At 39.0% G+C, this 18,131-nt stretch overlaps 1 protein-coding gene across 1 annotated transcript in view; it reads right to left on the reverse strand.

Moving 5' to 3' along the window:
• UVRAG (UV radiation resistance associated) overlaps positions 1 to 18,131 on the reverse strand; it is a 339,596-nt gene that overhangs the window by 284,765 nt on the left and 36,700 nt on the right. Inside the window, exons 3-4 of the mRNA XM_012002017.1 lie at positions 17,656 to 17,690; positions 2,042 to 2,203 (exon numbers count right to left, since the gene is read on the reverse strand). Coding sequence (XP_011857407.1) covers positions 2,042 to 2,203; positions 17,656 to 17,690 — 197 coding nt within the window. The remainder of the gene's footprint in view (positions 1 to 2,041; positions 2,204 to 17,655; positions 17,691 to 18,131) is intronic.

An 18,131-nucleotide genomic window follows, 5' to 3' on the forward strand; every position in this document is an offset into this window, starting at 1 on the left:
TAATATTTCATGGTTACCTTTAATAGTAGTACCAGAGGCATAACAAAATAGAAACAGGATTCATTCCAAGGTGGGGTGGGGGGTTACCAAGGACCACATGTATATAACAGTGCAGTACAGGACAAAGAGAATGAATTTTTAAATCAGCCAGACTTGAATTTAAATTTTAGCTCCAGCTGTGTGATCTTGAATCATTTATTAAAGTCTCGGAGTCTCAATTTTTTTCATCTGGAAAATAAGGGCAATAATATCAACCTTCACAAGGTTGCTATAAATATTAATTATAATAATCTATATCTGATGATAGCAAATAGGTTTCATTTCATTTGCAATTCTAACAGATTCCTAGATTTGTCCTGGAACACTGTAAGAAAAGATTCCGAAGGCCTCGAGCGGTGGCTTATGCCTGTAATCCCAGCACTTCAGGAGGCCAAGGCAGGAGGACTGGTTGAGCCTAGGAGTTCACAACCAGCTCGGGCAACATAGCAAAACCCCATGTGAAAGGAAAACATCTTGGGCCCCCAAAATCATGAAGGAAAACTCAAGCTGGAAACTGCTTAGGGCACCCTGCCTCCCATTCTATTCAAAGTCACCCCTCTGCTCACTGAGATAGATGCATATCTGATTTGCCTCCTTTGGAAAGGCTAATCAGAAACTCAAAAGAACGCAACCATTTGTGTATCACCTATCTGTAACCTGGAAGCTCCCTCCCTGCTTTGAGTCTTCCTGCTTTTGTTTCAAGTTGTCCTGCCTTTCCAGACTGAACCAATGTACTTCTTACACATATTGATTGATGTCTCATGTTTCCTTAAAATGTATAAAACCAAGCTGTGCCCTGACCACCTTGGGCACATGTCTTCCTGGGGCTGTGTCACAGGCGCATCCTATCTTGGCAAAATAAACTTTCTAAATTAACTGAGACCTGTCTCACATTTTCACACCCATCTCTACAAAAAACAAAATTAAAAATTAGCTGGGCATGGTGGTGCCTGCCTGTAGTCCCAGCTACTTGCTGAGGCAGGAGGTATTGAGGGATTCAGGCTGAGGCAGAAAGGATCGCTTGAGCCCAGGAGTTTGAGGCTACACAGCTATGATCACATCACTGCACTCCAGCCTAGGCACCAGGGCGAGACCCTATCTTTAAATAAAAAAAAAAAGAAGTAAATAAAAGAAAGGAAGAAAGAAAATATTATGGAGCTACTTTTGAGCCCAGTTAAAAGATAACTGTGGAGGCCAGGCACAGTGGCTCACATCTATAACCCCAGCACTTTGGGAGGCCAAGGCAGGCAGATCACCTGAGGTCAGGAGTTCGAGACCAGCCTGGCCAACATGGAGAAACCCTGTCTCTACTAAAATACAAAAAATTAGCTAGGCATGGTGGCGCGTGCCTGAAATCCCAGCTACTTGGGAGGCTGAGGCAGGAGAATCGCTTGAACTTGGGAGGCGGAGGTTGTGGTGAGCCAAGATCGCGCCATTGCACTCCAGCCTGGGAAACAAGAGTGAAACTCTGTCTCAAAAAAAAAAAAAAAAAGAAAAGAAACTGTAGTAGATTAGCTACATCAGTCATGGGTACAGCAAAGGTGGAGAACCAGCAGCAGCATATAATCCAGGCGCATCATCCTGTGCTCAATAAATAGTAGTTGTTCTTATTCTTGGAATAACCCTACTGGTCAGAAGAGAGGTATTTAACATGATATTCCATATTTCAACTTAATTTTCAGATTCTAGGTGAGGACATCCAGTAAGACAGAAAAAGCAAAATGCTACGAGAAAGCACATTCTTTCCTAAACACACACACAAATCTGTCTTCATAAATTTCTTCAGATAAAGGTATTTTTTAAACTAGGCAATGATTCAAACATAACAACATAAGTAACATAAGTAAACAATAACATATGTAAATGATCATCAAGGTCTCTCTTAGTGATATAAGTAAACAGTCATAAAAGTCTCACTTTATAATAGGAAATGTAGAAACGGAAAGGTTAGACAGGTTAATTTGGAGATGATAACTACTTGAAACCACAGTCTAAAAATTACCTGCTGACCCAAGTATTTCAGCCCATCCAAACAGACTTTCCATTCAATCAACAGCTGGTAGATGTTCTCCTTTCCACCCCATATCTTCACCACGAAACAAGACACAGATGTATCAAGACGGTCTGGCATAATTCCAAAATCGAGACTTCGCCACGTGGGATTCTGCTCATGAAAATGAAAACAGGCTTTAGGACAACACTACTTGTTTACAATTATTTCAATTAGGTGGCAAATCATTTTGTTTTTCAAAACCAAAAGACCTCATAAATACATTAAATTGCAAACTTAAGTAAACCAAGAAGACATTACAATTAACATTAAAAGGGTGATAATGGTACTTTTGAATTTCTCTGCTTACTTATTACAGTCATTAGAAGAAGCGGATATTCCCATTTCTCACTTACATGGTTTCATATGGTAATTCATTCATTTATTCAACATTTAATACATGATTAAGAGCCAACACATAAACAATGCCCTCAAAGAGTCTCCAACTTACTGCTGGATTCAAACCTCCATTTAAATAATTACACTGTTTTGTGCAAAGTTCAATAACAGAATTATGCATAAGGCTACACAGCAGCAGAGAAAGTAAAAATAAACTCTGACGAACAGGGGAAGATATCACAAAGGCTGCAAAACCTGGCTTTTAACAGACAAGTGGGCTTTCACCAGATTAAAATAAGCAATTTCAGGAAAAGGGGGACACAATATAAAAAGGGCTCAGAGGTGTAAAATGCCAAGGTGTGGTCAGGGCATTCAGGACTACTGCTGGACCACACAATACAAAAGTGGCAGGACACAAAGCTGGACAGACACACAAGGAACTGAACTGAAGGATCTTTTATGCCTTTTACTAGGAGGGAATACTTTACTCTGTACAACAGTGGGGCCATTGAAATGTTTTCAAGTTGAAAATAACAAGGTCAGCTTTATGCTCTGAAAGAACATTATTTCTCATTAAGAGAATCATCCAGGGAGTTGAAACCCTCTCTGAAAAGTGAAAATGTTAAGGAGCTTTCATAACATCAAAGGAATGAACCACAATGTAATATATCAACTACTTTCACTTATTTCCCCTACATTAAACATAAGGGCTTTCACTGCTGAATGTAAACAAAAATCAACCTATGAAATTACAAATTTTCACATTATGTAAATCAGTAAATCAAAGGGTCTTCAGATAAGGGTAACTAACCGTTCTTGGCTTTGTGGCAGTTTTTCTTCCTGACCAAAGTGTGAGGTGGGAGAGGACACTGAATACTACCACAAATAGCATGATGACAACCTAGCATGCACATTTATGCAGTCAGTTTTATACTGGATTGTATAAAACTAAATGCTAGCCATGCAAGAATTTCAGTCTAAGATCAACAGAATTCCACTCTTATATGACCTCTAGTCTGTATCTCTCTATAACTGTTTTAGCAGTCCTACTAAATAGGGGCAGAGATTCATCTAAATGTGAAGCCAACATTAAGGTCTGGGAGTAACTATGCTGACCCACACTACAAGAAATGCTTACAGTTCTTCAGGCTAAAGGGAAACAACACTGGATACAGACTTGGATCTAAGCGAAGGAATGGAGACCACTGGCGATCGTGAATATGTGGGTAAATATAAAAGACTATATGGCCCAAGGGTGAATGGAAGGGAGCCATCCATTTCTGATAATGACGGGACAATTCCTTCATTGCAAACTAAAATGTCAGCTAAAATATTTTTTAAATAATAATAATAATCACCCTTAACATCAAAGAATTTCCAAGTCAAGGAAGAAAGAACCCAGAGAGATAAGTGGAGATCCAGAGGTCTTTGTTGTGAAGTCATGACAGATCTATACAAAGCCGTGGCTTTGGTTTTCTTTTTGGGGTAGAGACAGGGTCTCACTATGTTGCCCGCACCAGTCTCAAACTCCTAGGCTCAAGCAATGCTCCCACCTCAGCCTCCCAAAATGCTAGGATTACAGGGGTAAGCCACTGCACGTGGCCAGTTTTGGCATTCTTAAAGGAAGCAAGGACATAATTCAAGAGCCAGGCCCAGGTCCCACCCATGACTAAAAAATGTCCCTCTCCACACTGAGTTGGAACCACAAAAGGGCTATACCCCTCAACAGCACAAGTGAAACTAAATCCACCAAATCCCTACCCACAAATGTCTGTAGCGAAGGTTGCCATGACGGGTAAGAGGAGAAACTTCCTTGGAAGAAGAAATTACACAGAATGCAGCAGAGACAAAAAGGACAATATATAAAAAAAGAAAAAAAAACAAGGTTTAAAAACATGGATGACAGAGTAAAAAGATCTGATATGCATTTAGCAAGCAGTCCAGAGAGAGACAATGGATTAAGGAAGGAGGCAAGGAATTATTTAAAGAGATAAGTAGCAATTTCCTAGACTGATTTAAAAAAAAAAAAAAACTAATTCACAAGTTTAAATACCTAACAGGTCCTAAGCAAGATAAATAAATCCACATCAGAACACATAAAACCAAATAACTGGCAACCAAGATATCCACCTAATGAAAATATTCTTCACAAATCAGAGTAAAATGAATGCATGCTCAGACAAAAAAAACTTGGGAGTGTAACACTAACATATGCTCACTAAAGAAAATCCTAAAGGATGCACTTTAGGCAAAGTAAACTCAGAACATTTTTGCTGCAAGAATGAATGAAGAGCAAATAAATGGTACCTACAAGAGTAAATCTAAAGGAGGGGTAGGATGTCTGATGTGATAAAATGAGTAGCTCAGCAAATTTTTCCCCCAAAAAGCAACAGTAAAACTGGATAAAATTCACAATCCACTGGCAGAAGACACTGGCTTGAGGTATCTAAGCATAAAGTCGCCAATCACTGGGCGACCACTAAGCTATGCAGACATAGGAGTAATCACTAGAAATGTGGATGGGCTTCGGAACAGCAGCAGACCGTCACCCAAACAGAACCACTGGCTTGTGGAATAGCTTTGAAGGATCACGTAGCTTCAGCCTTTCCTCTGGCAAATGAAGACAGGCAGAGTGGGAGAGAGGAAAGTGCTATAATGAACCATGCTGTTGAATTACATAATTCCCTGTGTCTCAGAATCATCAGTTATAAAACTATCACCTCACAGGGTTTTTATGAAGCTTGAACAGAACAGTAATAAAAAACTAATTATAGCAATAGCTACTATTTTAATACTTACTAGCGACAGTCACTATATAAAGTATTAATAATAGATAAAAAGGGCATAGAGAATGCTTATTCTGGCACACACAAATATTTAATCTGCTGAATAAATTAGCCTTGTTAATCCTAACAATAAATCCACATGAAGTAAATAAGACAATCTGTTAATTCCAATAGTTAAGACAAAATACCATATGTCATCAAATCCAAGATATCACCAATCATAAAATGCATCATAACTTTATATACAACTTAAAAAGAACTGATTTTAAGATGCATCTAGATTGTGCAGGAATGTTAAATTGTGAAAAAATTAAAAATCAATAAAACACAGAAGCTGAGTCTTCTTGCCTAAGGTCACTTAGTAAAAACAGTATCAGAATTTGAATCTAGTTCTCTAGACTTTGTCTCGTGTTCATTGTGTGTGTGTGTTTTTTTCTTTTTTTTTTCTTTCTACCAAATTACAAAAGACAGAATTTAGAACAAAGCGGGGCTAAAGAGAGGGTCAGCAATTTCCTTATTTTAGATCTCACAGCCAGAGGCAGAAACAGGAAGAAAGAACTCTGCCCTCTGCCTATGCCCTATTCTCCAGGAGAAAGGAACTGGGGAGACTCCATAGGTCTCACACTAGCTCTTGCTGCTCCATCACCAGACTCTACCGCTGATGAGGGCTGAGACAAAACAACCAACTAAACATAATAGCAAAGCCTAGACCACTACTACAAGAACGAAGCATTCATTACAGATTAGCTAAGAAGGAACTGGCCCTCCGCTGGTTCACCCAACTGTCCACCAAGGATACTGAGAAACCTGTAGCTAGGAATGCTGGGGAAAAGCCTTCTAGCCTGCAGCCTGAGGATGTGCCTGCTCCCCTGGAACTGAGTACCCTTCACCAACTCTACCTTATATGAGTAATGGCATCATTTGTGAGCCATTTACTGCGTGGTGAGCACTATAGCTGATTTAATTTAACATGAACTACAGGACAAACAAGCAAGCTGCGTACAACATAGAAAGAGACAAAATGAGGGCTTCCTCTAGCTTACATATCCTAGGAATAAAAGCAATAAAAGGGACCTTTGAATTTGCCTAGTCCACCTCAAGTTCTGAAATAAGGAAGCTGACAGCCTCTGGTGGGAGCCCCTCCCTGCCTCTACCCCCACCCATTCTTTTCCTGGTTAACGTTTCTGTAACCACTAGGTTTCAGTTCAAACATCTCTTCCCCAGAAGCCTTCCCAGTTCTCCTCTTAACTGTCAGCCTCCTCTCCCACCCACCCACTGTGAGGATGGGGCTTTTTTTGCTATTGTTTTCCCAAGTAGATAATACAGTAACCTGGAGACAAAGTAAGTATTCAAATATCTGCAGAATAAATATATATATATATACCTATTCCTGGCACTTTGCTGCAAGAAGACCTAATCACTTTGGGGTTGAAAATATTAAATTTAAGTCCAAGACCAGAAAGCACAGCTTAAGATTCATTTGGAAAAAGTGATTCGCTTTCTCACCTAATATGAATCATGCTTTATAAACAGAGAATAAAAACCATTTTACTCATTTTTACTACTGGTATAATTATTACAAGAAAGGGGGAACAATGAAAGCTGTGTATTCACTGATGTCCTTCGGGCTGGCTGCTGCTCCTCTATGCTCCCATAGGAACCTGTGAGTGGTTAACTTTCTTATGGCACCTGGCATGACACATCACCATCACTGATTTTTTTGCCTGTCTTCTCCTCCAGAACGTGAGCTCCTCAAAGGCAGGGATTTCTACCAGTGTATTTATCCTCTACAATATCCAGCACCATTACCAAAGGTTCAGTGTGCCAGGTACTATACTACTAATTTGACTATATATTCTTACTTAATCTTCACGAAACTCAAGAATCCTATAAAACAGACAGCAGTATCCCAATTTTTCAGAAGCTGATGCTAAGAATTATGAAGTCACTTGTCTAAGATCACATGGGTGGTTATACCTGGAACAGGAAGACAAAGTCAGTATCTGGAACAGGAAGACAAAATCAATATCTGAAAATCATGGCAGTAGGCCGGGCACGGTGGCTCATGCCTGTAATCCTAGCACTTTGGGAGGCTGAGGCGGGCAGATAACAAGGTAAGGAGTTCGAGACCAGGCTGGCCAATATAGTGAAACCCCATCTCTACTAAAAAATACAAAAATTAGCTGGGCGTGGTGGCACGCGCCTGTAGTCCCAGCTACTCAGGAGGCTGAGGCAGGAGAATCACTTGAACCTGGGAGACAGAGGTTGCAGTGAGCCGAGATCACACCACTGTACTCCAGTCTGGGCAACAGAGAAAGACTCCATCTCATAAATAAATAAATAAAATTTTAAAACATGGCAGCATTAGATCACTTTTGTATATGAGGAAGGCCATGCTGTGGGGACTAAATAATGGGGCCTTATGTCCCACACAGCCCCTGGAGGTCAAGTGTAATATAATCATTACTGTTCCTCATGATAACCTTGAGTTGATGAGAAAAGGTTGAATAATCTTCCCTTATTTAAGAAAGGGGAGAGGAAGGAAATCCATTAAAAGACAATATGGATATGAAAAACTCAAATGGTAACATTTTACGAAACTGGAATTCAACAGATCACCAACTCCACTTATCCTCGAATAATCAAAAAGATGATGAAAAAGGGCTTCTTAACTATCAAGTTAGATCAAATATATCCCATCAACTTTTTTAAAAAGCCTCCAATACTTGTTCGGGATTTGTTTATTCTTAATTGGCATTAACTGGCATGATTTTCCAGAACAAGTGCTCCACAACATAAATACCATAATACCATATTAAACTAAACTAAAACCACAACATAATACCATAATCCCACCAGAATGGCTAAAATTTAAAAGATGGATAATACCAAGTCTGGACAAGGATAGAGCAACTAAAAATCTCACACTGCTGATAAGGATGCAACTGGTACAAACGCTTGGGAAAATTATTTAGCAATATCTACGAAAGCTGAACATAACCTATAACTCAGCACTTAATTCCACTTCAGTACATACCTCAGAGAAATGCACACATATGTTCATTAGAATTAGTGAGCTACTATATACAACATGAACAAATCTCACAAACATTATGCTGAGCAAAAAGCAGATGCAAGCCGGGCGCAGTGGCTCGTGCCTGTAATCCCAGCACTTTGAGAGGCCGAGGTGGGCAGATCACTTGAGGTCACGAGTTCAAGACCAATCTGGCCAACACCGTGAAACCCTGTCTCTACTAAAAATATAAAAAAAAATTAAACTGGTATGGTGGTGCACACTTGTAATCCCAGCTACCTGGGAGGCTGAGGTGGGAGAATCACTTGAACCTGGAAGGCAGAGGTTGCAGTGAGCCAAGATCCCACCACTGCACTCCAGCCAGGGCAACCAGAGTGAGACTCTGTCTCCAAAAAAAAAAAAAGGGGGGGGCACATGCCATGGTGTTAGAAGTCAGAAGAGAGGTTCTCTTTGGGAAAAGGTAGTGATTGAAAAGCAAGAGATAGGCCGGGTGCAGTGGCGCATGCTTGTAATCCCAGCACTTTCAGAGGTCGAGGCGGGCGGATCACCTGAGGTCAGGAGTTCGTGACCAGCCTGACTAACATGTTACGATGAAACTCTGTCTCTACAAAATACAAAAAAATAGCCAGGCATGGTGGCACATGCCTGTAATCCCAGCTACCTAGAATGCTGAGACAGAAGAATCGCTTGTACCTGAAAGGCGGAGGTTGCAGTGAGCCGGGATCACACCATTGTTCTCCAGCCTGAGCGACAAGAGTGAAACTCCATCTCAAAAAATAAATAAATAAAAGAAAGAAAGAAAAGCAAGAGATGATCGTGTTTCATTGATCAGTTCCTTTTGAAAAGTCATAAGGCTATTATTTGTGCATTTACTAGATGTGTGCTATATCTCAATGAAAAGTAATGAAACTATTTTTTTAAAAGATCCAACAAGGGAAAAAACAGGAGGTGCCCCACTGAAATAAATCAAATGAAGTCATCTCTTCCTGATGTATATCCTAAAGCCTAAACCTTCCTGGTCTTCAATTTATACCTTAAAAGGTAGTCATTTACTCCCCTTTGTGTAAGACTGCCTTTCAATAAAAGTAAATATATTCTAAAATATGAAGTAGCATAATTTCCTATTACTATTAGAGTGATAAAGTATCAGAAAAAGCAGAAAATAATACCTCCTTTCAAAGTGAAAAAAATGAGACTTGGTGAATGTATCTGAAGGGGCATAATGCATGGCAAGGAAGAGGGATAGATACTCTTGGGGGTTGTTGTAGCAAATATTCTTAAATACTTCATTCAAAATCAAATGCCTCTGGAGGACAGGGAAGTTTTTTGAAGTTATTTCATGTGATTGAATAGATGACCTGGGTGTTCTTTCTAAGCCAATATAACACTAATACAGTAGAGCTATTGTCAATCTTCTGATTACAAAGACCTTCCTTTATACTATTACAAAATAGTTGCCAGACAGTGAGCAGTAATTCCTAAGTTGGTACATTCAAATACAGGCAGATACAGCCCGCCACACATTCAAAGATTTCACAGCCTACCATTTTTACCATATAGGCCCAGATGGTTTTTTTATTTATATTTAATCTACACATACCCGCCCAATTTCTACATGAACAAATTAAACAAGTACTATTATCATCCAGGGACCTGTACCACCATATTCACTGCAAAGCACAATTGCAGAATATCAGGATATTTATAAGTTCTGAAAAGTTCACCGTCTACTATGTACCCACAAGAGGACCTAAAATCATTATTACTATAATGTTGCTTGATAACAAATATATGGTTACAAGAACACAATCAAGAACTCATAAAAGGTGTTCTAACTTTCTGAAACCATACAACACATCTCACTGGAATAGCATACTGATTTTACCATCAGTCGTAATACAATAAACTCTCTTTCCCTGTCCCATTCACTTTTATTCAGACTTCCTATCTCAATTTAGAAATTACTAATTGTTAGAAACCTTTCCTAACTTCTCCCTCCAAACTAAGATAAATAACACTTTTACATGTTTTCATGGCATCCTGTTCTTCCCTGGTACTATATATAATTCCACGTGTTGATTATCTCTGTCTCCCTTCAAATCATGTGGTTAACCAGACAGAACTTGGAAAACCTTGAAGATGATGCAGTTTAAAAGACAGTAACATAATCTGACATAAGCTACACACACACACACGCACACAGATTGTTAATTCATTCAATCATAATTCAACTGAAACATAAAGTTGGTTTGAGAAGCACTCAGACCAGTAACTCATAAAAAGTATTTGTACTGTTTAGCCAGTTTTTTCCCAAAGATTTAAAAACAGCTCAGTCACAATCTCAACAGAACTTTATAGTTCTGATAAATTATGCCACATGCTTTCCCTAAAATGCACGCTCTAGAACTTGTTTATTCAATGACAAAGCCTATCACTGACCTCTGTAAGCCCTCTAGCTAACAGAGTGGAAGGAAGTGGAATATAAGGGAGGCTGCAAAACAACAGGGCTCTGGAACACTGGTTTTACCAGTTACTAGCTGTGTGACCTAGATCAAGTTCCTCTGCCTGCTGAACCTGGTTCCTCAGCTGTAAAACAAGCGTATCTCTTAGCATATCTCTTAGCTTGGATTGCTGTTATCAGGATGAGAAATAATGTATGACATGTCCAACATGCTACTTCAATCATAGGTGGGTACTTACAACTGATACCTCTTCTTTAGTTAAGAAAAAATCCATGTACAGAGACATTTCAAAACACACACAAATTAGCTATCAATATACTCCCACCACGAGATTTTTAATATTCTAATAAAAGTTAAAAATTCCTTTTTGGGAAAATAACCAATGATTAGATTAACTTTATAACTGTTAAAGGCAGATGTGGGTTCATGACATAATTATTCTCTTTCACAAACATGAAAAACCAACTTTTAGAGAATTTAGTCACTTTGGTTGTTATTGCTTCAACAATTTTAGTTATTAATTAACCCAACGACCCTTCAATAATATCAAGGATCTAACCTCTCCCTGAACCCAAGAAGAGATAATTTGGAGGGCACGGCTAGCTGAAGCCAGAGACATTAACACTGAGCTTTACATTCACCATGAATTGTTCTATGCTAAATATATCATGAATAAGGTGAGGGTCCTGGTCCACCAGATGTGCCCCATTTTGCATTACTTGTAATGCTATGCCTTCCAATATCTAATTCTCATTCTCATGCTCCTTAGCCCTTGACCATCATCGCCTATTGCTCCAGGCCATTCCCTCTGCTACCCTGATCCTCAATTCCCTTGCACCTGTCTCTCTATTACACGTGCATAGCAACATCTCAAATCACCTCTGCTCACTGCACTCCAGCCTTACTAACTTCTTAGCCATTTTTTGAACACCTCAAGTACACTCCTGTCTTTCTACTTTCCTGTTTCTTGTCCTGGAACAGTATTCCTGAAATAGCTATATAGCTTGTTCCCTCACTTTTGTCAGGTGTCTGCTCAAGTGACATCTCCTATGTGACTGCTGCAGAAAAACTGCAATCCCCCCTGGCAGGTACTCCCTTACTCTGCTTCAGTTTACTCCGTTCTGTTTATTACCATCCAACATAGCCCACTTACCAGTTCTAACATGCATGTTTTTTCACATTGTAAGATGAATTCTGGTTTTAGAAATAGTAAAATCAATAAAGTCCTACAATCTTTGACCACCAGGTGGCAGTCATCCAGTGTCATTGTATCTACATGCACACCCTTAAAAGTAGCCCTGTTTGATATTAAGTTAGGCACAATGTTGGCACTACATGTGCTGAGTTTAATTGCCATTTAAAATATTTCTCTTGATTTATATTGAAAAAAAATTTGCTAATATTTAACAATTTAAATTCAAAACTTTTTTTAAAAATCAAGTGTTCACAACCATGTAAACAGAACTCTTACAGACTGAGGGTGAGAGTATAAATCAAACAATTTTGGAAAGCTATTTGGCAGCTTTAGCTGACCATATGCATATTCCTAGCAATTCCACTCCGAGATGTATACTCAACAGAAATATATCCATACATTTATTTTTCTGTGATTTCATATAATGGAATATTATAAAGGAAACAAACCACAACTATGTCCCACAAAATAAATGAATCTTACTATATAAAGTTGAAACATGGCAATTGGACACAAAAGAGTGCATACTATATTATTTCATTTATACAAAAACAGGTAACATTAGCCTATGGTGTTAAAAGTCAGGAAAGTAACAGTGACTAGAGAGGGCATGAGAGGGCTTCTTAGGCACTGGAAATATTCTATTTGTTGATCTGGATGCTGGTTACACAGGTGTATTCAGTTTGAGATAATTCAACATGCTGTATACTCATAATCTATAAACTCTTCTATAAATGTCAAATTTCAATAAAAAGTATTAAGATTTTGTGTAGGCAAAAAGCACAGAAACAGAGCAAGGAGGCATGAATTTGGTATTAGAGAAGCAAATATCTGTCACTGGAGAAATGACTTCATCCAACCTCTTTAAAGGACTTAAGGAAGTAAATATTTTACTGTTAATAGGATTCCTTATCACAAGGAAAATAATGCACCTGAAGGAAGGAGAGACTGCTAAATATCTTGGAATGGATTGAAGAAACTCCAAAGTAACAAGAGGTTAGTAAAATTGAATCACAGCTCATAAGACTATTGCCCAGGACTTAACGTTCAGTTTAATCAGAGTGTTTAACTATTTCTTGTAAATGTAAAGTAACAACGAGTCTTACAGCCAGAAACTTAGATTTGGATACGTATATATATATGCCATACTAAACATACATTACATTGTTTGTTTGCCAAGTCAAAGCAAATCACGATACAATGACTATGGAGATTACAAACATGAACCACATGAGGTCCCTGCTTTCTGAAATTTATTATTACATATCAAAGAGGCTAAGACAACCATACAAAAAGCTATTACATGGATTTATAATGAGACTAGTGGTATTTTAAAAAAAAAAAAAAAAAAAGCACAAAGTTTTTTATTTAGTTTTTGTTGTTGTTGTTGTTTTCTTGAGATTGGGTTCTCACTGTGTCGCCCAGGCTGGAGTGCAGTGGTGCAGTCATAGTTCACCACAATCTCAAATTCCTAGGCTCAAGGAGTCCCCCTGCCTCAGCCTCCCAAATAGCAGGGAACTACATGTATGCACCACCATGCCCAGCTAATTTTTTTATTTTATTATTTATTTATTTATTTTATTTATTTATTAAGTTTTTTGTTTTTTTTTTTTTTGGTAGAAATGGAGTCTCATCATCTTGCCCAGGCTGATCTCAAGCTCCTGGGCTTACATGATCCTCCTGCCTCAGCCTCCCAAAGTACTGGGATATAGGTATGGGCCACCACACTCAGCTCAAAATAATTCGTTTTTCCTTTGAGACAGGGTCTCAACTCTGTCACCCAAGCTGGAGTGGCACAATCTTGGCTGACTGAAACCTCCGCCTCTGAGGCTTAAGCAATCCTCTCACCTCAGCCTCCCAAGTATTGGGACTACAGGTACACACCACCATACCCAGGTAATTTTTGTATTTTTTGGTAGAGATGGGGTTTTGCCACGTTGCCTAGGCAGTCTTGAACTCCTAGGCTCAAGCAATCCACCTACCTCAGTCTACCAAAGTGCTAAGATTATAAGCATGAGCCACTGCACCGGGCCCAAACTACTTTTAAAAAAAGAAAAAGGGGAATCCTGTTAATGATTATAAGAAACCTTTCTGGCCAGACACGGCGGCTCACACCTATAATCCCAGCACTTTGGGAGGCTGAGGTGGGCAGATCACTGGAGGTCAGGAGTTTGAGACTAGCCTGGCCAATGTGGCGAAACCCCGTCTCTACAAAATATACAAAAATTAGCCGGGCATGGTGGTGGGCACCTGTAGTCCCAGCTGCTCAGGAAGCTGAAACAAGAGAATCGTTTCAACCCGGGAGGCAGAGGCTGAAGTGAGCTAAGATCGTGCCACTGCACTCCAACCTGGGCAACAAGAGCAAGACTCCATCTCAAAAAAAAAAAAAGAGAAAGCTTTTCAGAAGCATCTAGAACTGTGCTGTCTAATCTATCTACTAGCCTCACATGGCTGTTTAAATTAAAATTAAACAAAATTTAAAACTCAGTTCTGCAGTAGAACTGAACCACCTTTCAAGTGCTCAATGGCCACATGTGGCCAGTGGCAATTGTACTGAACAATACGTAGAATATTATCATCATTGCATAAAGTTTTATTGGACAGGTGATCTGGCGTATTCAGGAGTTAGAAAGATGCACAGAAAAAGGGCATAAGAACAGTTTATCTAATATTTGGGGGAAAACACTCTTTTTAATCATTTTTTTTTTTTTTTTTGAGATGGAGTTTCGCTATTGTTGCCCAGGCTGGAGTACAATGGCGCGATCTTGGCTCACTGCAAACCCCGCCTCAGGTTCAAGCGATTCTCCTGCCTCAGCCTCCCAAGTAGGTGGGATTATAGGCATGTGCCACCATGCCTATCTAATTTTGTATTTTTAGTAGAGACGGGGTTTCTCTGTGTTGGTCAGGCTGGTCTCGAACCCCTGACCTCAGATGATCCGCCCGCCTCAGCCTCCCAAAGTGCCAAAGAGAAGGATCCATTTATTCAACAAACATTTGCTGAGCATCTTCTATGTGCTAAGCACAATGGTAACAAATAGATACAAAAGCATTTAAACAACTAACTATTCAGCAAATATCACAATAGCTTAAAGACTGCAAAGTCCTAAACAGGAAAGAAACCAACCAACTCTGCTGTTGGCCTGGCAGTGCTTCCTCAGAGACAGCAAGAAGGGCAGTAACAACATGCCATCTCTGGCATATTCTCTGAGGGCTGTTGACTCCTGTACTGCCCAATGCCCATCAATCTGAACCAATCACAATGAATTAGCAAAAAGCTAAGACAAAAAAGCTTCCTCAGAAAGAAAAGAGTTAATTAGGCTGGGCACAGTGGCTCACGCCTGTAATCCCAGCACTTTGGGAGCCCGAGATGGACGGATTGCTTGAGGTTAGGAATTCCAGGCCAGCCTGAGTAACATGGTGAAACCCTGTCTCTACAAAAAATACAAAAATTAGTCAGGCATGGTGGTTCATGCCTGTAGTCCCAGCTCCTTGGGAGGCTAAGGTAAGAGGATCACCTGAGCCCAGGAGGTGGAGGTTGCAGTGAGCTGAGATCATGCTACTGCACTCCACCCTGGGTGATAGAGAGAGACCCTGTCTGAAAAAAACAAACACACAAAAAAAAGAGTTAATTAAGTTAATAAAACCTTTATTAAGATATAAAATAAACAAAAAAAAAAATCCTCGCCAAAATCTCAAAGAATACCTTTTAAAAGGAACATCAAAAAATTAATATTTTTCAAACAACTACCCAAGAGAAATACACTGGGAACTAAGGGGATATAAAGACATACAGTCTGTGGCCTCCAGGAGGTTTGATCTACTTTGTGAAACAGAATGTTCATGAATAATCACAATGCAAGCAAACATTGTATGTGGTATATTCAGAAAATAATTACAGAATAAACTGTGAGTTGAAAGGGGCCTAGAAGTCTTTTAACCCAATCCTCTCCCTTGTCTTGAATTCATTCTACAGTATCCTTTGGAGACAATATTCCACCTAAGTGCACTAAGGATGAAGGTATCATGACCTCACAGAGAGCTCCAAAGCAACTGAAGATGGAGGCCAAAAGGAGTCGAAGATAGGAGCTAACATTCAGAGATCTTTAGAAATATGGATTTGGGAGCCAAGTGAATATCCAGTAAATCCGATACTAATAATGTAGAACAATAAACTAAAGTGCCATTATGACATAGGGTCTATTATAACACAAGTCTGGGGGAAAAGCAATGGATGTTGAAAACCATCCCCAATATTTGACTATGGAAAAGAGAATACAATAAATGAACACAAAATTCTGTTCTATCTTCCCCCTAATCACTCCTAGCTCTCAAATGTCTGCAAACTATTTCTGTTTCCACCTGAGCAAGGAGAGGAGGAAAAACTAGTCTTTACTAAGTAGCTATTATATGTCAAGCATGACGCTAGGCACTTATTGTATATCATATAATATACGTAGAACCAGAGCTTTACTGGTGATGGGACCTCCCCAGAGAGGGACTCAAGGAAACTATCTGGCCTAGAATCCAAATCTATTGATATTTTAGAGACATTTCAAAGACAGCTTGATGAAGAAAGAGTAGAGACGAAGACAGAAGATCTAGACTGGGGTTCTGGTCCTGCAGTCCTGTGACTCTGCAAAAGTTGCTGGAACTCTCCAGGTACCAGCTTCTTAAGATCTGCCCCATCTACTTTACAGGTGGTTCTAAGGATCAAAATGGGATAACATGTAAATACAACACATCATTGATATCCATTTATTCATTTAACAAGAGTTAATGAGCATCTGTATTATTCTAGACTCCAGGGTAACAGGAGCAGCAAGATTGGCAGGGCCCCTGCTTTCATGGAACTTATGTTCTAGCAGGTGGGAGGCAGTTCATAAACACAAGCAAGCAAGAGTTTCGAACAGTGATGAACGCTTTCAGGAAAATAAAACAGGGTCATGAAAAAGCATGAGTAGGGGAAAGGGAACTGCTCTGGATGAGAGAGTCATAGAACGTGTTACAGCTGAAGTAACATAGGTGAGACCTTGAAGACCTCTTCAGTCAATCGAACTGCTGAGGAAACAAGTGTTCTAGACATAAGGAACAAGATAAGCTTCACATGTTTGAAGCACTGAAAGAGGTACACCTGGAACACAATAAGGGCTGAAAAAAGGAGGAGATGAGGTGGAAAAGCAGACAAGGGCCAAATCCAAGATGGTATTGAACCATTATAAATATATTTTCATTACTATAAAGGTCTTCTTTGTTTTCAACACAGCCTAATAAATGGAGACATTTATGCAAATATCCAGAGTACACAGTATCAAAAGTAAGACACTTACAACTTTCCAACTGAGCAATGCCACTGCCAAGAAACAAGTAGGTGTATCCTATACAAAAGTCCTAGGCATAAAATTCTTAAGAACCATATCTAAACAAAGATATCATTTATTATGACATACAGCCAGTGAAATAATCAGAAACTTATTTATGGTAAATGGAAGTGAGAAAACTAGAGAATTTGAGTTTTTACCATTTAAAGTTCTTATCAGAAAAATCAGTTCATTTCAGTAAATATATATCAAGCACCTATTACATAAGCACTATAGATAGATACAGCAATGAACAAAACAATCATGACTTAACAATTGAGCAGATCTGTATCATAAAACCAGAGCTGAATCTCAACTTATTTTACATTTCTGCATTTCCTGAAAACAGGTGTATACACTTAGTCACATGTACCTGTCAGAAAGCAAACTTACCAAGGAATTCTTAATCACTTCACTTCTATAAAATTCTGGAAAAGAAGAAAACAGAACAATAAGTGATATGAAAGGAAATAAGCCCATTAACCAACTCTTAATCCTCTAAATTTTTTAACATATGTTCAAGTAAAACATTTAAAATATTTTCAAAGAATTCATTCTTTCTATATCTGTTAAAAAAAAAAAAAGTAAAAATTAAATGAAAGTGTTTTAAAGGGAAAAAAATTCAGTAAAGAAGGTTAAAACATTTCAGATTTGCTTTAATAATTACGACCTTACTGACTGCTTTTTCCTCCCATTCTAATTTGAGCCCTTAAAAGCTCCAACTTTCTTCCCTCCCCACTTCCACCCTCACAACTGACTCCATTTGCTCTGTTTTTCTCAAACATCTCTAATCATTACCCATTGTAGTACTATGGAGTGAATACTGATGTAGGTTACCTGGGTGCTAGTGTTTTAATCTAGGTTACCTG

The sequence above is a fragment of the Mandrillus leucophaeus genome, unplaced genomic scaffold, assembly GCF_000951045.1.
Source record: "Mandrillus leucophaeus isolate KB7577 unplaced genomic scaffold, Mleu.le_1.0 Scaffold674, whole genome shotgun sequence".
Taxonomy (NCBI): Eukaryota; Metazoa; Chordata; class Mammalia; order Primates; family Cercopithecidae; genus Mandrillus; species Mandrillus leucophaeus.